Here is a 25,689-nt window from a genome sequence, read left to right as displayed (position 1 = left end):
CCTGCGCCGGCGATTTAAACGGTTCGGGACAACCGTGGTCTTTGCTGTCAGGAAACTCTGAAGGCAAGAACCCTGTTCCTCAAACGACATTTCTGGGGAAACTGTGCACTGCTACTGGAGTCGTAACTCATAGCTAGACAAAGGCGTGTCTTAGCCCCGCCTCTCAGCACTGCGTTGTCAAGCAACTTTTTGAGTTTGGAGGGAGAGAGACTTCACCCTAGTCTTAAACTTTGATATAAAACATGAATGTCTATGTGTGTGTGTGGTTTAGGAGTAAAGAACCAATCCAGCTGAACGTGTGGAACACCATCAACCTGGAGCGCTCCAACCGCAAAGGAGAGATCATGGTGAACAAGAAGGACCCAGTCCGAGGGGAGGCACCGGTAAGAAACAGCAAGCTTGCCTGCGAATGATCATCATCACCACAACCTCTGGCTTCAGCGCTCCTCTTGTTCCACATTAAAGGGGTTCGACTTGCTGCTTGCAGCATATTTGACTCCTTCTGCCCCCTTTGTTTTTGAGCTTTCACACCTGAAAAATACACCAGTATCTCCCAGCATCCATCAGGGTGAGAGGGAGAACTCCAGATGTAGACGGCCAGTTTGACAACCTGTCTTAATTTTGGAGGCCCTATGATTCTACTTTAAGGAGAAAAAAAAAAAAGGAAAGAAACACCTCAGCCTTTCATCCTGCTGCTGACATACTGGAGATAAAAGTTGGTGTTGCATACAGAAAGCCACAGAAATGGTGTACAGTCCATTTTATAAACGCAGCCTTTGAGGTGGCGTTGAGGATGAGGCAGAGGCAGATAAAGGCGATAACAGCAGCAGCAGCAGCAGGAATAGCGTAATGAAACTCTTCAGCTCCACGTCTAGACAAATAAAAGCAGGTACAGGCTTCCAAATGAAGGCGATCTAATCGTTTGATAAGCCTGTAAGTCATCCAATTATATAACTGTGTAATTTGTGATTACGAACATGCACTCTGTCAACTCCGTCATCGTCCTGTGAGACGCAATGCTCTCCTTTTTTTTCTCCCATCGCCGCTGTCCCTCCCCCACTGCCTCCCATCGTCTGTATGGTAATTGTGTTTTACTCCAGCAACACAGGCAGAAAATCTTATTAAAAGAGAAGAGCAAGGCGAAAGCAAGGATGAGGGAATGGGGGGGGGGCACAAGTGATGAGCTTAGACTAGTTATGGAGCTTAATGCAGAAACCCCATCAAGTGTGGCTCTCTCCCAGTCGTGCTTTAAGAACTGGGAGGACGTTACTGTGCGCATTACTCAGAGAAGCCTATAGGATTTCAAAGGTGGTCACACACACGCACACGCATGTGTATGAATACATATTGCATGCTGGGATATTGTCGTCGTGTCAAAGATGGGAAATACAACTGTCAGATGCATACAGGTACAGGTAGAAGTATGAAAGTCTACCTCACCTCTCTGAATGGCAGCAGTCGGTAAATGAGCTCGGGTTAAGTGGCTTTATTCGCAGCCTCTCATCCATGAAGTTTGTTTTTTTCTTTTTCATCTTTTCTTAATGACACCATCTGCTTCATGCATGGCCTCCTTAGACTTGCTGTCTTATTTGCGTTTGCTCTCTTTAGTGTAAACACACACTCGCACAGGTCTGTGGTCGTATGTGCATGTGAACAGTTACTATACAAAGGTGCATGTGCAGAAGAAAGTGGGTTGTTGTGTTCTAATTATGTGTACTTACCTCACTTGTCTGTGCAACTACACTGCAACTGTGTTTAATGCTTCCACAGATGTGACCGGTGTGTGTGTGTGTGTGTGTGTGTGTGTGTGTGTACTGTACGTGCACTTGAGGGTATGTGTGCCCGTGTGTGTTTTGCACTTGCCTACTGTAGCTCAGCTTGCCTTTCTCTGCACAGACACTTACTAGTCTTCCCCTATTAACTATCTTCCTCCCTATTTTTTGTCCTTCTCATGTGCTGTCTGGAAAATAAGAAATCACGCAAGGTAATGAGACAAGTCCCAGTCACACCTTAGCCCATGTTTCATTTGAGTCGCTCACCATGTCCTCTCACCCTCATCTCTCCATACACAACAGCACAGAACAGAAAAAGAAATAAGTACTTCTGCAGAGTGACGGGCAGCTTTAAATGTGCCAGTTCTGTAGGAAAACTTTCCCATTTCATACACACTCACAGAGCACTGAAGTGGAGATGCTCTTAAAGAACACGGTTTGGCTTTCACCTCGGTCCATCTGCTGTGGGGGTGGAAGGGGGCGGGAAGGTGGGAGGGAAGAAGGCAGTCATCTTTGTGACGGCCATTGTTTTTAGCAACAAAGGAACGTCTTCATTAGTCTGGTGTAGGCGGAGATATCACGCCAGTGCTGCGTGGCCGTCCAAAATTGAGAGCGAAGACGAGACGCAAGCGAGGGGGGGAGGTGTTACACTGTAGGAGACGGTGAGGTGCCAAGCCAAGCTGGGCTGTTCTTTTGTCATCTGCTCTCACTTCTTTCGCAATCAGGAACGACTCAAGAAGTCGCTCATTCCTTCACCCACTCACTCGCCCATAACGCAAACAACACTCGCCAAACGTCACCTAGCCCAGAATCACACTCATGGAGCCAGCTGTCTTCTTTCACCACATGCTGATTATCACCTGTGTGAGCTGAGTCAGAACACCATGCAACCTCCCCATCGCATGAAATCTTACGTTACAGTCATAGAGGAGTGAATATGCTTTGGCAGAAAGTGTCATCGCATGCTAAAGGTGTCACATCTCAAACAAGATCAAAAACCATCATCAGCGAGTATGCACATGTCATTTTAACTGCAGAACACGTGTTGCAGGCTACATCCATACTGCTACTTTGAAAAGTGCATTTTCAAGCTGAAAGTCTCTGTCCACTCAAGCATTTTTTGGCTCCGTTTCAGTTTTAATCCCTGTCAATACTAAAATGCCCGGAACAAACACGTACACTGGGCATGTGCGTATCAGTGGACATGGGAATTGTTGCAGATTACTCAAATACGAGCTTGTTTTCTGAGTGTGTGAGCTGTTGAAGCATCAGAAATGCTGTTAGCAAAGACAACAGGGTCAGTAACACTTTTAATTGAAACTCCATGTTGAGTTCTACACTGGTAGCCGAGGCTTATATCAGTTATTTCATTCCGGAAGGGGGATCATGTGATAGGAGCCTGATGAATCAGCAAAGGCTACGTCTTGACCGAATCAGCAAGCGGTTATGAGTGTCTACGCCACAGTTTCCAAACATCTTATTTTCTGCCTGTCCAGACTGAAATGCAGCCCCGGTGTTTTAAAACTAAAATGGGTCCAGCAGCGTTTCCAAACTTGTAAAATGTAGCAGTGAGGATGTAGCTGCAGGGCAGTAACAGAGACTGAGATGGACAACTCCATGCTGCAGTCAGCCTCAACTTTAGGGGTAAGCCCAGGGGCAACAGCCACAGCTGGGTCCAGCAGCTTTGGCCAAGGTCCCCATCCCGTGTCAGTTGGAAGCGGTTCAAGGTGCAGTGACACAGCCCCCGGCTGCAGCCAAGCACCGCTGCCTCCTGCACTCCATATCCCATCCTAAATAAAAGCCCAGCCGCTGCCAGCTTGCCCGCACAAAGCCTGTTTATTTGGCCCCTTCCATCATTTTTCCAGCAATTAACTCCACTTTACCCCTCTGGCAATTACTGCCCTACATAAAATAAAGATCATTAATTCCTTCCTTGCCTCGGCTCCTCTGTGCAAAAAGAAGGAAGCTGCACCTTGCTGATGCAAAGCAATCGTCCCAAAGGTTCGGTGGAAGGAATCGAATTTCATAGCCGTCTGTCGCGCAAATGAATTGCAATTAATGTGTCTCCACGCTCAACTGTTTGAAAGGTCGCTGCTTATAATCCACCATTCATTAGAAATGTCTGTAAAATAGCCTCCATATCTCTAGTCCGGCCGGCTGCTGATTTCCCTTTGTAGACTATTTTTTATGTTTCGCAGATAGAGGAAAATTGACCACTCTGTCTGAGAGACATTGAATCAATTATGTTTTAATGTATCAAGTGTATTGACACAGAATGAAGGCAAGGAAGTGCAGTTAAAGCGTCTGCCAGCTACAATATGAATACATCTTTTTTATTACAGCAATCCATATGATTGTGACATGTCTGCAAATGTAGCATATTAATCTCACTTTATTACCTCAACTACAAGCATACAACTTATTTCAGGCTCTCTGGACACAAACAGATATCTAAAACCATAAACCAGGAGGTGCTGAAAAGAAAAGTGCTGAATAAAAGTGCAGGTTCAGTATGGAAAAGGTAAAACTGCACAGTATATGGAGCTCTAGTTAAAAAACCCTTTGCGTCCTGTCTCATCAGAATCTACATGTAGATCTCAACCTGAAAGAGACGCTTTTCGTCGGTGGAGCTCCTGATTACAGCCGACTGGCAAGAGTCGCCGCTCTCACGGAGGGTTTCAAGGGAACAATCCAAAAGGTAAATGTTTACAAGCCTCTGTTTCTTGTTGGAGCACTGTCTTCTGCTTATGTATTCTGCTGGTGTAAATACACTGTGTTATTTTAATGACTCTGGGCCCCTGTGTCCCTCAGACATACAGTAGCAGAGTCAAACGATAACTTATTAGCTGTCCAGCTGTCACACAACAGACCCCCACATTAGTTATTTTCCATTATAAGCTCGCACAGTGACGGGCAGTGGCTCTGCTCATTTGGATTAGCATGCACTAATAATAGAATGCACATTTTGAAGTCCCTACATTTCGCCGTTCTCAGATCTTTCTCTGACAGCCCTCCACTTTTTTTTCTCTCCACTTTCCAGCAAAAACCTCATCTCAGAATGCCAAAAATAACTCGGTAGAACAAAGGCAGGATGTTTCTATTTACTCAAAACTTGTCATTATTTCTCTTCTGCAAACTTTCCCTCGACAGTTTCGAGTAAATCAAAAAACTAAATGTGGAGTTTGTTTTTCTTGGCCTGCAGGGAATAATTAATTATGAGGAGGACAGTATGTGTTCTCGGTCTGATGTACTGTTTAACATGTGTCTCCTTTCAACGCCTAAGTTCTGAGGTTTTTTCTCCTATGTTGACAGCATGGCATTCATGCTCAGAGGAAAAGCATGTTGAGTTGAATCCAAGGTATCACTGTAATGATCACTCAAAACATAAGGCTGCATAACGCTGAACAGCCCGGAGTGGAAACAAGTGTTGTTAAAGAGAAAAATAAAATCAGATCAATAACAATAACTAAGAAAGTGATGAAAAAAAGAGAATTTAAAGAAAAGTAACAAAAAATGAATAATTCATGTGTTACATAAACACATGTTTAGCCGCATTTGTTGGACATCTAAAATTATTGTGTAAAAATCTATTCTGTATTTTAAAACCTTACTGGAGTATGTATTTATTATACATCAAACATATTGTATGAATTCAAGGTCATGGAAATATTTGATTATTTTCTTCTTACACCTGCTTAAACACACATTTTTCTGCCTAAGTTAAAATAGTTTCACATGACAGATGTCTTTTTTTTTTTCCTTGCTTTAGTTTGAGGTGTGCAAGGCTCAGTTGACAACATTTGAATTTAAATGCAGTGAAGGCTGTGGGGATGCCACGCCGCTATTAAAACTAATCAAATCCTCACCTCCTGGTAAAAATCTAGTTTTCAATAGCAGGTTTTCTGTTGTGTACATGTGCGCTCTCCAAGCCCAAGCTGAAATTACACCTTATGACATCACAGAGATTCTTCTCTTAGGCGTGATCAAACTCCCTCAGAGCCTCAGGTGACATTTTACAGCTGTTTACACAGGCTGCATAGTAATAAGCAGAAATGAGTGAGCTGACCTTCAGTGTGTGGCCTCTTTAACCCCTGTGTCTTCTGCTCCCAGATCATTCTGATGGGCACACCCATCCTCCGAGAGGAGAACGCTCTTCGCTCCAGCAACATAGCGATGTTCCAGCATCACCCGTGTTCTCAGGATCCCTGCCACAATGGCGGGCACTGCACCCCCCAGCTGGATACGTATGAGTGCGTTTGTCTCAGCGGTTTCTCAGGGGGACACTGTCAGAACAGTAAGTATTACTACTGTCTCAGCTGTCTGTCCTTACACATTTGTCTTCACTCTACTAGAAGTCAAGGAGCTGGCTAAGATCCTGAAGCTTAAACCCATTTCTCAGCCCGGACATTTATGATTGGTCAATACTTGCTGGCCTGAGATCACCTTCTTTTGGCTGTGAATTTGAAATCAGTCATCTTAACTGTGTACACTATTTCCTCATTCCACATTTTTTGGTTTTACTCCAAACAGATACCTGGCAGCTTTCTGGCTGCTTTTAAAGCGTAGCATGAGTGGGATTGAAATCACTGGTGCTTTTTCTAATACAGTCTGTTCTTGGCTTGCATCAGTGGATCGTGAGCTACTAGTTGGAGTTCTATATCTGCCTACAATGCCTTCTTTTATTGTTTATTATTACATTTTTTGGTCTAGGAGAGGTGAAAATGTTGACATTACTCATGTTCAGTCTCTTTTATGTTGGGGGTTATTATGTAGTGGTTTCAGATGAAGGCTGTACTTATGAAAATGATGAAACGTGGCCCTTGAATATTCATGAAATGCTCTTTTCAAGAGTTGCACGTCCCTTTCATCATCTTCGTGTCACTCTGCCCGACACATGCTCACTCCGGCCTGATCCGTCTTACTGTCCCTGCCTTCACCATTAACCTTGTGCGTGTGGCCAGCCGTCCCTTTCACGTTAATTAAAACTGAAAAACTGCCCACACTCCCCCTAGCCCCTTTGTGCTCACACTCCATTGCCCTTAGCTATGATAACCGAGCCCTCTCTCTTATCGATTGCGATGATCTCATCCTCTTTTCCTCTCACCCCGCCCCTGTCTTCACAGCCATCTACGAGAAGTCTGCCGGAGAGACCGAGGCTGTGGCCTTTGACGGGCGGACGTTCATCGAGTACCACAACGCTGTTACGAAGAGGTAAGAAAGAGGACAAGGGGGACATCCTCATCTATTCGGCTTCATCTAACATCTCCACTGTAATAGCTATTAGCCAAATAACCCCTCTGTCTATCCGTCCCCTCCCTGGGTAAGCTGCGATGACAGTGTTGATGATATCATCAGTGCAAGGTCTTCAGGGTGAACTAGGTGCTTGGCTAATAGCTCGTCCCTCGTGTCTGTGTCAGTACTGCTCTTTTGACAGGATTTCACTAATTAGCAAGACGGTTAACTCTCACAGTGTTGCCCTGGGCACGCTCAGTTCACTCTGTGGTCTACTGCTTAGCTCACACTGGACAATGAGGGCACGTGCATGATTCAACTTTGTTTCCCTACTTTCAATGTGTTAATCACTGTTTTTCCACAAAACTGGCGTACCAGGGTTAAGCGGAGGAAGTCAGTGTAAAAATGTTTTCTCTATTTTCTACTAGAAAAAAGAAAAATCTTGTCCCTTTAGGAAACTGATGAGACATTTTTACCCTTCCATCCATCCATGAGGTTGCGAAGAGTGCACCTTCAGGTTGGCGTCGACAACAAATGTTTAACGTGATAAACCTGAAAAAGAGACCAAGCATATGGCTCTGTATCTGAGTCACACAGCTCTTCAAGCACACACAGAAAGTGTGAAAACTGCACATCATTATCACACTCGCATGAGCCATTTTCACACATGGACTCCGCTCACACAAGAATTAATTTTTAGTAACACAGACATCTTTGCAGTGTTCAGGTGAAAGGTTTAGCAGCAGGCAGAGGCACGTTCTTATCACCTGAAACTCTCTTGACATCTTTGTCGGTGTCTTCTACGTTAAAAAGCGACCACTTTTTCATAGAGATATTTGTTTTCTTTCTTTTTCCTTCAGTTTTGCGTCTGTCGCACGTTAGAAACGTCATCAACAAATATCCTCGGTCACTGTGAATCCTGCGGATGATCTCCTGCTGTTTTCTCATGAAGGCTCCTCTGAACTTTCTGCAGACTTTTTCCTGCCGGGCGGCGTTTTTAAGATCTACTGAAAGTTCTGAGGAGCCTCTCACTCTGACATTTACATTCACACACATAGCCACCTCCAGAGAACATCCTAAGGTTCTCCACATTTCAATGCATGTCTGACAGCAGCTACGGACGCACAACTCACACTCACTCAGAAACAACTTGCTGGAAAACTGTCGCATACATGTGTGTGTCTTCCTGTGTGTCTTTGTGTTCTGATCAGCGTTTCCTGTTTCCTGTCCTGTCCCTTAAGTCTGAACCTCTCTTGTCGTTTGTCTACACGTCTTGTCTCATGTAAATGTCCTTCGCTGTCTTTCCTTCTCACTCAAGCCAACTGACCAATGAGATCCCAGAGTAAGTAGACTTTTCGAGAGGGCATTTGCCCATCTTCAAATCAAGCCCAACTAACCGCAACAAGAAGCCATGTTTGATAGTTAACCCAATTCAAGAGATTTAAGTACATTCAGTTTCCTGTCATAATTTCCTCACGAAAAAAAAAATCATCTTTACCATTAAAGTCAGATTCTACATTCAAGCTCCATGACCATAATTTAATTTGACAGATTTCATTATTTTCAGTGCCATTAGATCCTTTCTTTTTTCTCCTCAGTGCAAAGGGAAGCATGAATGAGTGCATGATCTGCATTGTGCTCACCCCCCAGAGGAAAATGAATTGCTGTGCTAAGAATGTGAAATATTTTATGCATGGCTGTAAGTCGTTCATAAACAAAATGAATTGCCATGCACTTTACACTGAATGGCATAATCTGTTATATGGAAATGAATGAGACCCCTTGAAAACTGCATATGGAGGATATACTAAATACCCCTCAACCTAGTTTCTGGTGCCTGAGGAGGTCCTTCCGGAGGTCTTAACTTAGTTATTAAAGGTATTTCTTCCTGCTCATTAGCTTAGTAAGTAACCTAAAAAAATTTTTTAAAAATGAGCTCCAGTCCATACCAGGGCTTCTGTCATTTCCCTTTTGCCAGATCTCTAACTGTAATTGTGAGTAATTGCAGAGTGGGTCACACAGGGAGGCAGTGACATGTTAATCACAGATTTGTCTCCCTTTGTAGATTAGACCTCCAATTGAGACATCTCTGCAGTGTGCAGCCATGGGCATCAATCTCACTTAGCAGGAGGGGACAGTGGTCCTTGGGGCCAGACTGTCAAAAGTTAAATGGATGTAACATTTACCAAAAATGAGTGTGAATCTAAGCAAAGCAGAACATGGGCACAGATGAATTTGCTATGATTTGAGTTTGTAAAGGAAATTAATACGTTTCTGTTGAGGCCAAAATGTCAACTCTAACCTTGGGTTAATGTTTCTGTCATTATTTAGAGCTCCCTTTGGTTCACTCCTCCTTCACCTCTCTCTGAAAGCTCAGGTCGATTTGTTCGAGCGCCATTATTTCTGTGACAAATCATATCTGGCCATGACTCTCCACTGATATGGTACTTGACCCCATTTTTTGACAATTTCCCAATTTTTCTCATTCACCATTTTCATCTCGAGACAGAAGGTAATTGCTGATGCACTTTGGTGTGCAGCACCATTAATAAATACACAGGAGGTCTTCAATAATTGGACGCTGACTTACAGTTGATGCTAACCATGAATGCGAAGTAAATCTTGATGCTTACTTTGAAAAGAAATGCTTTTGTTTCATTAAGGCATTTTGGTGCATTAAATCATCCATCATGATCCAAGCGGTTCCCTCGGGAACCTCCTTTTATGGTCGTGGTGTGATCAAGGCTAAGCTACACACTTCCTATGATCACACAAAAAGTTGTTATCGACTGTTGACAGTAGATATTGCAGTACAACAGATAAGTTAAGCTTTTTTGCAGCTCCACATCTAAAGACCTTTGTGAGTCACCCAGTGAACTCACAAAATCCTCCTCCCCTCCTTCCTTCTTTCCCTCTGGCCTCTTGCGCTTACACTGCATGCCGTTGACTCTCTCCCCCTGCTCCCTTAAGTCCCGAGTCCCTGGAGAACCCATCTGAGCAGAGGTGAGTCTCTCAAAGCTTTCAGAACATTGGTGCCGTCCGCTCGCCTCTCGCCTCCCCATCCTCCCCTCCTCTCCAGGCAACCCCTCTCCGACCTCTGCAGGGCTAAATCCTCCTCAGCAGAGACAACATTGTTTTCATTATTGAGATAGAGTTACTAATACCAATCACAAAGAGCCGCTGCATATGCTTCAATTAATTCAGAAGTTCTGAGGTCTGATAACAGATCAAAACCACTCTGCAGCCTCTGTGCAGTAGCTGTCCTCCCTAATGGCTTTTAATTATTATTATTCTAACCACTACTGACACCTAGAGGTTAAAAGGAGCACTGCTACCTGGAGGCCTGCTGAGAATTTGAATACATGTATGTAGATAAAATCCATCTGTTTACAAAGAGAAACAGCAACACACTGGCAATCTAAGAAGCCAGTGGTGTATATAAGATTTACAACGCTGTGCTGTTTTACTCATGTTTTCAATAACCTTGACCTTATCACTGACACGTTGCTCTCATAGAGATTCATTGTGCCTTGGAAGCTCTTTGAGGGTTTGCCAGGAGAGGGTTCACCGATCTGTATTTGTGGGGTTTTTTTCTCACTGGAGAAAAAACTAATGTGACGCTATTAAGTCATGCCTTTGTACGTTTATTGGTTCTCGTTTACCTTTGCGGATTCAGTTGATATCAAGGAAGTCGAAACATGTTTTTTAGAGTCGAAAATCAAATTTGATTCTGGATTCTTTCTATCTGCTGAGGTGAACCAGGATTATTGTTGGTCTGAGCTGTCAAAGGTTAAATATCATCCCATTGCTTCTTTTTTATTCCCACTTACTATTGAATATAAATACAAACAGAAAATGATTGTTTAAGAAGAAGGTCCCAGACTCAATTTCCCCTTATCCCCTCCCATTTCCTGTCCTGTATGTACTCCCATGAGCCTCTCTGTTTGCTACACTTGTCTTGTTGTCTGTCTAGTGTAATCTTTATCTACGGCTCCATGCTGTTGTTGATTTTTTTATTTTAATCCATGTGTCATTGACACTTTGACGTTTGTGTTCTCATCTTGTTTATGTCTTTGTGTTTTAATGCCCTTTGAAGAATGTGGAGGTAGCTCCATCTGGCAGATGTGCAGACAGTTGTACAGATGCTGATTGATGACACACAATCACAAACGCACACAAATTAAAGGTGGGATTCTCTGAGCTCTGCTGTATCTCTGCTGGACTCAGAGAACAGAGGGACTTTTTAGTGTGACGTAAGTTTGTTTGTATGCAGGGATGGATGTGCGATGGTGTAGAGTCAGGCCACATCACGGCATGTATTCATCTCGCACATCAGTGACATACAGTGCCTCTGGATAGATGGCACAGACACACACACTCACAGAAACACTCATAAAGCAGCACTAGGAGCACTGAGCAGCACTGCAGCTCCGGCTCAATAGGATGTAGGAAAGCTAACACCAAAACAGCCCCCTGCCTCTCCTAAACTCGGTCTGCCTCCTGATTCTCCTGAAAAATCACTGCAGCTCTGTTATTATGAGGCTTCCGAGCTCAAGCCACAAAGCTTTCTTGGCTAAATGTGCGAGCAAACAGGACCATATGTAATGCTTGAGTCATTTGTAATGTAACCCACGAGACAACAGCAGAAGTCCCTCGCTCCACATTCGCAACGACAAATGACACAAGCAGCGACTGAGCTGTGTCAGCGTCGACAAATATTGGAATTGCTTCTGATGAATTCGAGACCACAAGCTAACTAATGTGTTTTCTGCTCTCTCCAGTGAGAAGGCTCTGCTGGTGAACAAATTTGAGCTGAGCATCCGGACGGAGGCGACCCAGGGCCTGGTGCTGTGGAGCGGCAAGGGCGTGGAGCGGTCAGACTACATCGCCCTGGCCATCGTGGATGGACACGTCCAGATGACATACGACTTGGGCTCCAAACCCGTGGTGCTGCGCTCCTCTGTGCGTGTCGACACCAACCGCTGGATACGTATCAAGGCCAGCAGGTAAGATGGGATATTGCAGATAGTATTGAATCATAATTGAAAGCTTTTAAAGTTAGGCCAGGATAAGTCTTCATCCATACTGTATTTTGTGTGTTGATGCAAACTGTGTGATCTCTTGCATAAATCCTCTGCTACACAGTGATGATCCCTTGCAGTGAGATGACTCTGATTAGTTTCAGATTAAGGTTATTTTCATGCCTGGTCATGCATGAGTGTAACATATTGCGCATCAAATTGCTTAGGCACATTAATGAATGTTCAAAAAGGAAAAACATGTGGCAGCATCCGAACATATTTGTTATATTATAGGATATGAATGGAAAAAATAATTAAAAATTAATAGCAGTATCTGCATTAACACATGCAGTCCTGAATTAGCCCTGAATAACAAATATATAATTCAAAATATCTGTAATGGTCATAAATGCAAATGCACATTTTGTATGATTTTCTTTTAAATTATAGTTATGTAGAAACATATTTAGCACTGAACAAAAAGAAAAAAAGTGACTAAATGTATCCTGGACATTTGCACCTGTTTGATTCATTTAATTTGTTTCCTCAATCAAAATACAAAACAATTAATAAGACTCACCATTGCCTGATAAAAAGGGGCTTGTTGTTTCACAGAAGAGAGCACTGAAGATAATACAACTCCGTCAACAATCTCTGTTTTACAAGTTTGTAATGTGCCGCCAAGAAGAAACTCGATAAGAGAGGTCTGGAAGAAGGTTGGAGGGAATTATGGGGGACAGCAACACCACAATAGACATTTCAAAAGCTTCAAGCTGAGAGAGAAGCCAGAGTCTTTCTTAGATAATGTGTGATGGACACATGGAACCACAGTAGAGCTCCCTGGGAATATTGTTTGTTTATAGGTGATGAAATGAAACCCAGGAGAAACACAACATACTACATACAGTAAAACATGGTGGAGGTTCTACAATGCTGTGCAGCCTGGAACCATGAAATCAGTAGATTACCAAGGCATTTTAGTGCAACGTTTTTTTTTATTTTTGAGTTGAAGGTCAAATGTTCAGGAGAAACATGGACAGTTTAAAAGTGGCCAGCAATGAGTCCTGACCTAAATCCTATTGAAACCCTTCAGAGAGGTGAAACCTTCTGTTGTGAAAAGGACTCCTGCAAACTTGAAATAGCTTGAATGCACACTAATGGAGGAATGACAGAAACTACCAGCAGAAAGTTGGAAGACGCCTCTGGATGGCAACACTCAGAGAAACACTTAGAGGCTGCCATTGTTGCCAAAGCTTCTGCAACCAAATATTACCGACGGCTGCCGATGACTGTGTGCAGGGTTTATATGGAGTCTGTTTTTACTCTTATTCAAAAAACATTCTGCTCATATTAAAAATAAAGTTAGAAGAAATACTTAAATTGGTAAGACGCAAATGTATTAAGTTCTTTCAAATGACCGTGACTTTTTAAACAGGACAAAGGAAAAATAAAATGTTTAAAATATTAAAGTGCATAATGCAGTATTCCTTTGCTGTCCCCAAGATTGTTATGTGGTAATTGTATTAATCACAGGTTAATTTAGGACTATGCAGTATATGTGCACAGTATCAGCTCCAACAATTTTTTGGGAATCTTACAGAGTGAAAAAACATCTGATGTTTCCAAATTTAATGGTTTCCTCCTTGTCCACAGTGTAAATATAAACCCATCAAGTAGACATACTATCAAAGGTTTAGCACGCAAGCATGCAATACTTTTTAAAACACAGAGATGTCACACTAATGGATTCCTTCATTAGAAGCAACTGAGCAGCCTCATCTTTGAAAATGACCCACTTAATACCTTTCTGTGTGATCTCTGCCTTATCGCTGCTTAACTTTTGCTTTCAACGTTGCTGAGAATGAACGTGTTGGAGATAATTAGATTGGTTTCATCATTGAAGGCAGGAATAATCAATCCTTGAAAAGCTGCTGCATCCATTTCAAAGAGGGATTTGGCCAAATCCCATCCCAGGCAGGCTTACAGGGAGACCACATGAGTTGCTGGAAGATGACATAATTTGGATGTTGATGATGGTGTAAATCTCGGCATGTGGCACAGAGCTCGCATAGTTAGGGAGCTATCTGTGTTTGCCGCTTGCCTTTAACGACGCTCTCTCTGCTGGATTCCCACTTCAGTGGGTTCAAATTAGCCCCATCGTCACAATTCTTAAGTGTGTGCTAATGCATAACGCAGAGCCACCTTAAATGAGCGGTGCTGCACCGGCGTCTGTTAACCGGTAGACAGGCACATTTAAAATGCTGCTTGGCAAAGGCAGTTTTGTGAGTGCTTAGTGTGCTGGCAGCGCAGGAATGGAGTCTCCATGCTTCAGATTAAATGAAACTGCAATTTGCTGCTATTCAGTGTGATGCACGTGCATCAGACCAACTTCCAACTACATCTGTCTGGTTTTCTTTCTCCTCCTCAGAGCACTTAGAGACGGATCTCTGCAGGTCGGCAACGAGGCAGCAATAACAGGGTCCTCGCCTTTGGCAGCAACACAGCTGGACACAGACGGAGCCCTCTGGCTGGGTAGGTGCCCGCATGTACAAAAGAGATGAAAAAAAGAAAACTGTCATTCAAACTTGAGCATGTGTCTACAAATGCCATACATCAAGCTGAGGGAATACTTGTAATTCCGTCGTACTCTTTCATCCGAACCACTAGTAGAAGGCTGCCAAAAATGAGCAATGAACTCATTGGCATTGCAGAGGATAAGCAAAAGTCTGTGGCAGGGAAAAAAAGATTGCCCAGGCCTATTCAGGTGTTGAGTTGAGAAATGAAAGGCTATCTGACGAACTCTAAAGTTGCTCCCCTGAATTGAAAATGACCAAATTCAGCCAGTTATCTACCTCCAGTTCAATTTGGTCTGAACTTGGCTTAAAGAAATGGTTTCTGAAAGAACACACATGGCAGGGCAGAAATGAGCACTCATAAAGTCAAGACTGTTCTTTAAAATGCAAAGCGCGCAGCGGAGAAGAGGAGAAGCAGAAGTGACATTTAAGAGACACACGCCGAGACGTCAGAGGTGCACTCGTGCAGTCAGGAATACATATACAAACACACACACGCATAGGTACACACAGGGAGGCAGTGCAGTGGAACAGGTGCTGATCGAGCCCTGCAGCAAGAATACATAATCCTCACACAGCCCTCCCATCGAGAGCCCTTCTCCTTTTTAAATCCCCTTTTCGCTGTTCATCATTAATTCATCTGTAACTCGCATGAAATTAGCCCTGTCCATCCCTGATTCGGAGGCACACAATCCGATTTAAAAGGGATGTAGCGAGCTCGACAGGGATATGAAGTCTCTCAGCCCAACAGATGGAAAAGAGAAAAACACAGAGACGTGGGGAACGTGTTTGGGAAAAAGGATTTACACAAAGGGATGCAGGAGGATTCTGGCAGAACAGAGAGGGGGAAGGAGTGAGAGAGCTGCAGCAGATAAAACATCAAAACTGAGGGTCAGCCTTTCTTCCCCATGAGAACAGCATGAAATTCTGAATAAAGACATTTAATGCTGATTTATTGAGAAAGACACTAATGACTACTTTGGGTGTGCTGGCTCAAAGAGTAGCTCAAAACACCATCACGGAGGAGAACGAGGCAGCCACACACCCGGCAATTAGGTCATCACGTCTCCTAAAAAGAACTTTATGAGTTTTAGTTAAGAAAAAAAAAAGAATAAAAGGATCGCATGATTGGAGAGTGAAGTAAGTGCAAAGAAATGAAAAATTTAAAGTCAAAGCAAAATGGAAAGCACAAGTGACCGAAGCGTTTGAAGTAATCGTGCTTTGAAGTAGAAATCCATGATATCTTCGCTTTGAGTCACATTGTGAGTGGAGTAGTGTAGTATGTTCTTGGTATGTTGTTTACTAGTTGCTGTATTTTCAAACATACAACATATAAAGTAGTAATGTCACCAGATAAAAAGTATTACAAGGATAAAAATCGTAATGTTAGAAATATAAAGTTGTAATGTTACATTACATTTCACTTGGAATAAGACCTAATTAATTTTTTTCTTCAACATGGCCCTTATTCTCGTCGTAAAAGTTTGTAGTTGGTAGCGGACAAGTTAACAATGTTGGAAGGAAACAGCAATGATCATTTTCATCTCTCTACTTTGGACATATTCCAGATGGCCTCAGGAAAGATGACATGTATCTCTTAAAGGTTCTGTTAGCAGCAGGTAAAAGAGCCATAACTAAATGCTGGCTGAAGAAAGGGTGCCCTGATGCTGACCTCTGTGTCAACATTGTTAAACATTTACACCTTTTAGAGCAGATGACTCACTTCTTAAGGTTCCAAAAAGAACTGGGAGAAAAACGGTGGGGAAAATGGTGTATTCATTTATCCATGAAACAAATTCTTCATAATAATTATGTATATCAAGTATATATCCTCACCTCATATTTGTTTGTTCCTTTGTATTGTTACTTTTTTTCATGCCATTTGCTTTCTGTCTGGACTAGTTGTTCTCAACATGTGGCAAGTTTACAAATAAAAGTTAGCTGGATAGCTGCCAGGGATGCAGAACCAGAGAAGCGCTCTCCTTGTTAGGAAAAGCTGCCAGACTTCTGAGCACACTGCCTGACGGACAGGTGATGATGTCTTGGGAGTTCGAACGAGCACTTAGCACCAAAGATAGAAACAAATTAAAAAATAATGAGGATGATATTCATAATCTCATACTCTGTCACCACCTTTCATGTGCAGCTCATTTCTTTGTGCACCTTGTCAAGTTTGAAATGATCATTTCTTTCATGCATCTTAATTCAGGTGTCTGCAGAGGTTTCCTCTCTCTTTGATCACGCTGGTTTGACATAAAAGTTGTCATCCTGTCACGTCTATCATCTACAGTTAGGTGTCATCAAAAATCAAAGCATTTAATTAAATCAGATGAAGACCCGTAACTGCTTTATACCATAAATACATATTTCTGGTCCACCCCTTTGATAGGCTTAGTTTTTTATTAAATCCAAAAAGTTGTTCAGGTGTTTAATTTTTAAAAGGGCATTACAAGGATTTTACTCTTAAGATGAGTTGTGTAATGTCCTCTGTGCCAATGGAAGAGCTGAGAAAAGAAAGACGTCATGAAGGGATATCATGGATTGACCTTTGACATAAAAAAAAAATAATCAGAAAGCCTGGAGCGTGGAGTTTAGAACAGTGCTGTTAGGTAGTAGGAGTAGAAATACATAACTGTGCTAATTCAGTAGGCTGAGAGGGCGCGCTTGTTTCAATTTGTAGTAATTATTCTCTGATGCGTGCCGCGCCTGTTCTTCAGAGTGAGTTGATTCATCATCCCATTAACCTCTGCTTATGTCTCCCGTCAGGTGGTCTGGAGGAGCTGGCAGTGGCCCGTCGGTTGCCCAAGGCCTACAGCACCGGCTTTGTTGGCTGCATCAAAGACGTGGTTGTGGACGGCGTGGAGCTCCACCTGGTGGAGGACGCCTTAAACAGCCCCAAAATATTACACTGTTCTGCCGCCAAATAACCCAGCAGGGACAAATATATACCGAGAGAAAAGGGGAAGAAAACCCCTCCCGACACCCGCTCCCTCCATAGCGCTCATGTCTCCTGCTGTAATTATTTTCTATTTTTGTATACTTTTCATTGCTTTTTATAAGGAGAGAAATTAATATGGTGTTTTAATTTTTGTTTTAAATGTTTTGTTCCGCACCTCTGTTCACAGAACACACTGTTTTTTTTTCTTTGCTACCCTGGCTCTTCTCCTTTTTTTTTCAAAAAAAAAAAAAAAACAGGCATCTCTGTGAAAAAGAGATTTTATTCTTGTCAGTTTTGTTGTTTTAAAACAAATGCCAACATTGAAAAAGCAAAAGTCCTGCTCTGTCTCCTCGCTCATTACTTGAACACTGGTGGACCTTGCTGATGATCTCTGGGTGCTGCCTTGTCTTGGTGCCATATGTATCGTCCACATTCCCCCAAGCATGGCGTACACATCCATGACCACATAGACACACATTCCCCCCCCGGGAGGGCTGGACGCGGCAAACCACTGTAGCTCGGCAGGCGCAGTTCTATTAAAGTTGCAGCCGGCTCACGTCTACCATCACGACTCTGTTTTCAGCCCCCAGTAGTCCACTGTATTTAACTAATGGGACTTTTCAGATATCAGTCAAGCTGCTGCAGTGACAAAGTACACAGTCATAACCACTCGATCAGCCCCCATCTCACAGCGCCCGAAAAATATTTAAAGAAAGAGAAGAAAAGAAAAAAACTCTCCACTCGATCTGAATCCCATCAGAGGCTTTAGTTTTGAAATATGACTCACTAACACTGCAAGCTGACATGGCAGAGAAGAGCGCTGCGTTCCACGATGACTCGCATATCATTAGTCATAAGTCAAGACATTAATCATAAACATGAATAAATGTTATAAATATAGAGTATATAAATAATACCTGAGACTGTGAATATGTACGATGGGTTCTCTTTGGAGAATTGTGCTTTTCATGTACTATTGTGCGTTCTGTTTTACAATCAGCAGATGAATTAATGATGACCACTATAAATGCATGCACTTCTGCAGTGTTTGGTTTGAATCTGGATTTTGTTAGTAGTTTTTTTATCCATTTTGTTCCAAAAAACAGTATAATTTGAAAAATGTCACTGTTTTGTGTTTTGTTTTGTTTTTTTTTACCTTAAACAGGTTCCTTTTATTCTCTTATTTCCACTGATGTAATTTCAGAAACTACAGAGCTGAATAATGTTTTATGCTTGTTCATTCCCTGTGTGTTTTTGTTTTGTTTTTGGTAAAGTTTTTTTTTTTTCTTGGGATCTGTTAGTTTAGCAGGACCTTGAACGGTGCATAAGGGGAAGAGTTGTTACCGTATCTGACCTTAAGGAGGTGCTGAGAGCAGAGACTGAAGAAAAGGACAGACAGAGAGGAAGCAAGGAGAGATCTTATCATGGGGAGAGCTACTACTACTCCTGGGAGTGTCCTGTCCAACAACAGTCAACACAAATGCTTCAAAAAAAACAAACTCTGAGACTTGATTTCCTTTTTTCGTATTTGACCTAGGAACATTCCTGGAGGAGTCTTTTGACAGTGAGAAAGCGAGCGAAAGAGACTGTGACGTTGTTGTGACCTTTTAAAGCCATAACAGCCACGGAAAAATGGGAATAAGATACATAATCCTACAGTACTTGCAAATTAACATAGCGACGCATGAGTTTGTATTACTAGTGCGAATTCTGTAACTTTCAGTGAACTGATGCAACGTGGAGTCGTCTCTGCTGGACCACAATAAGCTGCGTTGACTGACTTAAAGACACTCTCGTTTTGATATGAGAATCTTGGCAATATTCTAAGACATAATCATGCCTGTTTGTGGTTGAGTATCAAATGGTCTTGTACTGTTTTTTTGTCCTTCCTTACTTTCTCAATTATGTTTCCCTCCTTCAATCATCAAGCAACCTGTTTTTGTACAGCCCTGCGATTTTTAAGTGTAAATTTAGCAAATGTGTGCTCCGTGGAGGTTTATGTTTTTAGTAATATACACTGGAACCATGTCTGACTTGTCTGCTCACCTACACGATGATATACTTAATGTACATGGGGGAGGGACAGCCCTAGAGCTATAACTGTGTTGTGTGTAATCAAGTGTCCGTGCCAGACCCAGGAAAATCTCCTCTGGTTCAGACACATTTCAACCTGTCAACCGTAGACCGGTCTCATTTTTACCACAACTGTTTCAATTTGACCCATTCAGGTGGAGGAGAGATTCTTGCATTTTTGAATGGACTGGAGAACAGAAAAGACAACAACAGTCTATGGTCCGGGTGGAAACTATGAATTGCCTTAAAAACCGGTCACCTCGACTCTGAGCAGGTGACAAAGACGTCATCCATATAACTGTTTCCTTACTTTAGCCAGTGTATTAGCCTCATCCCCATAATGTAAATGAGTAAAGCATAATAATAATAATTATATTAGTAATACTGCTCATACACAAGAAAATCCCAGGGGGCTTCTGCAAATGTCTCCTCTAGCTTTTTACAAAAAAATATCCTCTATTTACTGTTTTCTGAATCTATTTTCTTTTTCTTATTTATGTCTTCATGTGGATTAGCCTCCATGTCCGGCCTCTGTAAACTACTGTCTGACTGCGCAAACCTTCTCAAAGGGCAGTGCACCGAGTAAGAGTGGCATGACCTGAACATTACTAACTTTATGACCTTTGTCTTGTGTTCATACCACCATGAAATAAAATGTCAACCAAATGGAGCCCACTCTTGTCAGCCATCTTGATTTTGTCATTTTCTCTCGAGTTAGGGATGGTCTTATTACCCAGAAGGTATTTCAATATTTTCATTGATTTCTGAGAGAATACTTCTCTAACATGTTGAGGTGCCATTCTAATTTAGGTTTGTGTCAATGTCCGATTTGCCTGTTTATTGTTACATCATCATCATCAACACATTGTTTAGTCTAAAAGTTTATTCTTGGCCTTAGTAATTGTGATCTGATATCATAGTTACTGGATCCTTCAGTCACTGTGACAAGTCAGCAAACATAATACTGTAATTTGACAGTATTATTGCGATCATTACTTTATACCTTTGCATGTGACAGTTAAGTTCAATAAGAAAATATATTCAAGTGGTGATATATTCATATAAAACTTCTGGAGGTAACAATAGAGCAAATATAAGTGAGCCCATTGAGCAGTATGTTCTCTGTATATGTTCATGTGTGTTATGAAGACAGAGTATGTATGAATTCACAGTGTCAGTCTCCATGTCATTGTTAGTTTGGAGGCACCTGCATGGAGGAAAGCCCGAATCGATACCTCCGGCTGTGTCTAAATAACATTTAGAATGAAGCATCCAAGACAAACTGTGTTTCTTCCAATTTAAATCTTCATACACATACACACATCAATAAACAGCTTTTCTGGCTACAGTCATTATTATTTAAATCACTTACAGCACTCTCTGGTTGCCTACTGCTAATTGAAAGCCTGGAATTCAAGAGGGAAAAAATGAGGTTTATATATCATTCAGCACATCCCATATCTGTCCTGAGCATTTTTCATTTAGAGAGATTTAACAACTTTAATTTATTCCTCACTAATGACAGTGAAGGACACTGAATCTTGTGTTGTGTTAATTAAAATTCTATGAAATGCTGTAGATTAGATAGTTTTGCCCACTGAGGAATCCCCCTTCAGGGGAGAGATCGTTTTCAAGTTAATAAGAGTAAGTGCTTTGATTAAAGGGTCTTGTGGGAATTTAGAACAACACAAAATATGACATCTAAATATATAACTAAATAATGAATGACATGGAGGATCGCTGCTGGGATGACACTCATGGGGGCTGGAGGGTTGAGGCAGACCATGATGAAACTTTTGTTTTCAGAGGATATGGGATTCACAGAGCAAGGACACACAGAAAGCCCACTTTGTGTTGAGCAACTGCCTGCCTGAAAGAGAAGCTGTGAGTCATCCAGAACACATTTTCAAGATGTGTGTGTGTGTGTGTGTGTGTGTGTGTGTGTGTGTGTGTGTGTGTGTGTGTGTGTGTGTGTGTGTGTGTGTGTGTGTGTTTATCACACATTGGGGACTGCAGTCTTTTCAATTGTTGAAGGAATTTTTTTGGAATCATGCAACAATTTCAAGCCTTCTCTGGATGACATTTTATGAAACCTTCCATCCTGAGCCAAATGTGGGCCTGAGAGACTTGGGCGAGACCATGACATCATCAGTGATGGTAGGAACTGTTCTTGGAAAACCGCTGAATGATCTTCTAAGAATGTTTTCTCAAAACCTTAGAAGCTGCAGTTGTTCTACTTAGGTAAAAGCCCTAATGCCAAATCACACTTCAGTCTCTTCTGTGAAACAAAGTTCCTCTCTCACAGCTTTTTATAAAAGTCCAAGTGGTAATAAAATATCTTTCTCTCTATCAAGGCTTGTCCAGCTGTCCAGCTGCATCACTCCCAGTATAAGTCCCCTTTGTTTCCCTCTCCAACTTTTTTCTCTCTTTGTAAAGACACATCTGCAAGTCTCATGGCAAAGGGGGTCAAAGGCCACAAGCCCATAGAAGCAGCCTCCTCAGGGTAGATGGAACATCCTGGTTTCCATTCCCCTGGGTGGGAAAGTAGGCTTTGTGCTCTGGAATCTATTTATCGCTGTCAGACTCAACAGGACGTCAGTCTGCGTCGTGAAAAAAGGGAATGTTGCAAGTCCAGGAACCTTTTTGTCCCTGACTTTACCAATACTAAAGCTAGTGATCATTGAAAGTGATCTCATTTCTGCATCACAGGCAAATGCAGCTGTTCTGTTCAAATTTCAATTCATCCACTCTTTTCTCTTTGTTTCTGTATAGTGTGAACATTTTAAAGGACACTCTTACTTAGGACAATTTACTTGACTTGTGTAATACATCAAGTCTACATTATTTTGAGTCATTATTGTTGGGATACAATCTTTTCAAATTGATTTGCACTTAAATTACATTATCACACAACAAGAAGAACTGGTTGCCAGGGTGATAGCTACTCTCCATCACAGTCCTAAAGAGCCAGTGGCCACATCAATACTTCACCTTAATTAAAGCAGATTATTTTTCCATTTTAGTCAAAGGACCATCCTTAATGGGCACAATTACAATGACTTGGGCCGTGACGATTTCTCTTTCCTAATGGAAACACACATAGTCTCTCTCTCTCTCTCTCACACGCGCACACACACACACACACACTCAGTAACATACAGCTTGATGTGCTGATATCCCCCCTTTAACCTCCTAAAATGTGTTCCTCTAGGTGCAGCACAAAAACAGTTTCACATCATCTTTAAAACCAATACAAAACATACAAAGGGCACCAAACCACCCAATGCATGGCTTTGTTTTCAAGTCAATCAATACATTTCAATCACATGTACTATTTAACTCTAAATATGCACCAGGGTCATTCGAAAATTTAGCAGATTCTCTCCCTCTTCACCAATTTCCACAATGTCTCGGTCAGACAGTAATTTCCTCCTGTTCTGCAGCAGGATGAACTCCTCACCAGACCCAAACAATAAACCCTGTGTTCAAACCCATCTTTCCTGTTTGACGCACATTGCATTTGGCACAGAGAGATTCCACAGAGAGGAGAAATTCCCACTACATCATTTCAGTGTTTGTCTGTAGGCTCCAGCTGCACACTAGGTCAAACAGTGGAAAAGCAAATCCATAGACATGAGGCCTGTGGGTTTACAGACAATTGCATAAGCCCATCCATCCCCCAGTAGATTAACCTCCACTGATAACCACAGGCTAGTGACGTCAGCGCTGCTCTGCCTCACTTTTACTCCTCTCACTCCCTCGCCACTGCCACCATCATCCCCCCTGAGCTCGGACGTTGTCCCATCATGACTTTATGACAGAACAGATGATGAGGTAGAGACCTGTCTAATGTCCCACACCACAATAGTAGCGCTTTCTCTCACTGAGCATTACTGCATTAAGTTCATAAATACAGCATCATGTCTCTGGCTATATTAGTCCATGTGCACAATATGGTGGTTTTAGTTTTATGTGATGATCTCTTCATGTAATTAGTATAGTTGTGATAATTACTTGCACAAGCTCAAGAGACACATACTTTTACAACCGTCATCAGTTTTTTCACTTAAGCTTTGCATTCTTTTATTTATTACTGATAATGTATTATCTATCTATCTATCTATCTATCTATCTATCTATCTATCTATCTATCTATCTATCTATCTGTCTATCTATCTATCTATCTATCTATCTATCTGTCTATCTATCTATCTATCTATCTGTCTATCTATCTGTCTATCTATCAGTGGAAATTAATTAAATCAATGGGTAAAATAAATGAATTGAAATTGAGAACCAGCCTTGATTTTTAAGAGGACTGTTGGGCCTTGGTCAGGTTATGAGCTCTACTGAGTACCATTCTAGTTTGATGATAGAAGTTGTTTGGTTGAAGCTTTGCAGTCCTTCTGTTTGTTGTGGGGTTAACAGTTGATATGTAAGTCAATTACAGGAGGAAGTGAGATGGTGTCTTCTTATAAGTCTCGTGTGTGTGTGTGTGTGTGTGTGTGTGTGTAGCCTTACTAAGATCATCAATATTGTTATCTAAATAAAATAGATTAAACTGAAATATAAGGTTTGAATGATTGATTGATTGATTGATCGAAAAATAATAAAACACAAAATAAAATAAAACCAGACACCTATTATTGATATACACTGAGAGTAACAATTAAATTTATAATTGTACCTGTTCCTTTTATGACACTTTTGCACACGTGAGCAATAAAGTATTTTCTATTTCTATGTGTTTCAATAAATATCTAGTTATAATTAAGTACATGTATTACTTATGAAAGCATAAAAAAAAAATCATAAAGCCACATCGATAAAAACCTGTTCCTCTTTGAAGCCTCCAGACGGGGCCTTTGTTTTGAAGGTGCCAGGAAGCGCTGCGTGTGCTTGTGAGCAGCGGAGCCGCGGGTGGAGCGGGAGCCGCCTCCGTGTGTGTCAGTCTGGTGAGCGGCTCAGCAGAGGCAGCAGCACCGCGTCAGGACACTTGACAGCTCCAGAGACTGCTATGACATCTCGCAGGTACAGTGGGGCCGTGTCTCTGTCTCCGTGTGTGTTTGAACCCCGTGTGTCATGGCGCCGGGACATTTAACAGTCACTCACAGTGTGAGCAGCGGCTCCTCAACTTTTCTTGTCCTTCCCCCCCCTCCTGTCCCACAGACACAGTGAACTCACACACTTGTCTCCTCGTATTGTCGAGTCTTCGTGTGTCCGTGTTGTTCGGTTGTGAGTTAGCATCAGTTGTTGGAGAACGCACTTAAAGTAACACAAGGGACGAGGAGCTTTGGGTTGAGTGGAATTTAGCTGCTGCTCGTTGAGGTAACGGGGAAAGTGTTTTATAGTGCATTTACAATGTGTGTGTGTGTGTGTGTGTGTGTGTGTGTGTGTGTGTGTGTGTGTGTGTGTGTGTGTGTGTGTGTGTGTGTCTGAGCTGCAGCTAAGTCTTTTAATATGAATGTACTTATTCTCACACAGGCTTTGTGGTGTAAAGTCTACTTCTCCAGTCAGTCTGGTGCTATGGGCTATTTCTGTGTCTGTCCTCCCTGTGTGTGTGTGTGTTTGTGTGTGTGTGTTTGTGTGTGTGTGTGTGTGTCTGTCTGTCTGCGTGCAGTGCAGGAAACTGGTTTATAGCTTCCTGTGAATCTGAGTCCAACACATTGTTTTAAACACACAACAAAAATAAAACCAGGGGACACTTCAGTGAGACTCTGAAAATAAAAGTTTTAATAGAAACATTACAGCCACACTAGTGTCAGGTATCCACTCATGTATACAAGTTCAGTAGAACTTAAAAACAATAACTGTTTAGGCTGTTAACTATTTTTCGTTGATTTAAAATGACTAATACATGCTAATGTTTAGTAATACGACTGTAGTCACATTAGGAATATTGGTTTACAGTTGGTTTATTGATTTATTTATATAGCTCCTTTCGAAAACAGTTAAAAGGTACTTTAGAAGTTAATGATGAAAAATGTAAGGCAACCGATTATAATTCGTTAAAAAGCAAACAATAAGAAACAATCAAAAGCAATTTGAAGATAACACAGCAATCTAAAAATGTATAGATG

General features: G+C 41.9%; 3 protein-coding genes across 19 annotated transcripts in view; 2 read left to right on the top strand and 1 right to left on the bottom strand.

Moving 5' to 3' along the window:
- agrn (agrin) overlaps nt 1-20,279 on the top strand; it is a 245,739-nt gene extending 225,460 nt beyond the window's left edge. For 6 of the 16 annotated variants that reach the window (XM_069527083.1, XM_069527093.1, XM_069527092.1 and 3 more), the window contains 10 exons: nt 272-383; nt 1,973-1,984; nt 4,354-4,470; nt 5,883-6,066; nt 6,896-6,983; nt 8,323-8,346; nt 9,975-10,007; nt 11,786-12,010; nt 14,454-14,557; nt 17,365-20,279. In XM_069527083.1, the coding sequence (XP_069383184.1) occupies nt 272-383; nt 1,973-1,984; nt 4,354-4,470; nt 5,883-6,066; nt 6,896-6,983; nt 8,323-8,346; nt 9,975-10,007; nt 11,786-12,010; nt 14,454-14,557; nt 17,365-17,525 (1,060 nt within the window). In that variant the 3' untranslated portion in view covers nt 17,526-20,279. The remainder of the gene's footprint in view (nt 1-271; nt 384-1,972; nt 1,985-4,353; nt 4,471-5,882; nt 6,067-6,895; nt 6,984-8,322; nt 8,347-9,974; nt 10,008-11,785; nt 12,011-14,453; nt 14,558-17,364) is intronic. The other 10 variants (XM_020089194.2, XM_069527089.1, XM_069527088.1 and 7 more) reach the window with 6 other exon arrangements.
- Nucleotides 1-25,689, bottom strand: part of ampd1 (adenosine monophosphate deaminase 1 (isoform M)) — a 269,757-nt gene that overhangs the window by 157,058 nt on the left and 87,010 nt on the right. The gene's annotated exons all lie outside the window — the stretch shown is intronic.
- ptpn11b (protein tyrosine phosphatase non-receptor type 11b) overlaps nt 24,487-25,689 on the top strand; it is a 37,116-nt gene continuing 35,913 nt past the window's right edge. For both annotated transcript variants that reach the window (XM_069527102.1, XM_069527101.1), the window contains exon 1: nt 24,487-24,640. In XM_069527102.1, coding sequence (XP_069383203.1) covers nt 24,627-24,640 — 14 coding nt within the window. In that variant the 5' untranslated portion in view covers nt 24,487-24,626. The remainder of the gene's footprint in view (nt 24,641-25,689) is intronic.

Source organism: Paralichthys olivaceus, chromosome 6 (genome assembly GCF_024713975.1).
Source record: "Paralichthys olivaceus isolate ysfri-2021 chromosome 6, ASM2471397v2, whole genome shotgun sequence".
In the NCBI taxonomy this organism is placed as follows: Eukaryota; Metazoa; Chordata; class Actinopteri; order Pleuronectiformes; family Paralichthyidae; genus Paralichthys; species Paralichthys olivaceus.
This window is presented reverse-complemented; position numbering and strand designations above follow the sequence as displayed.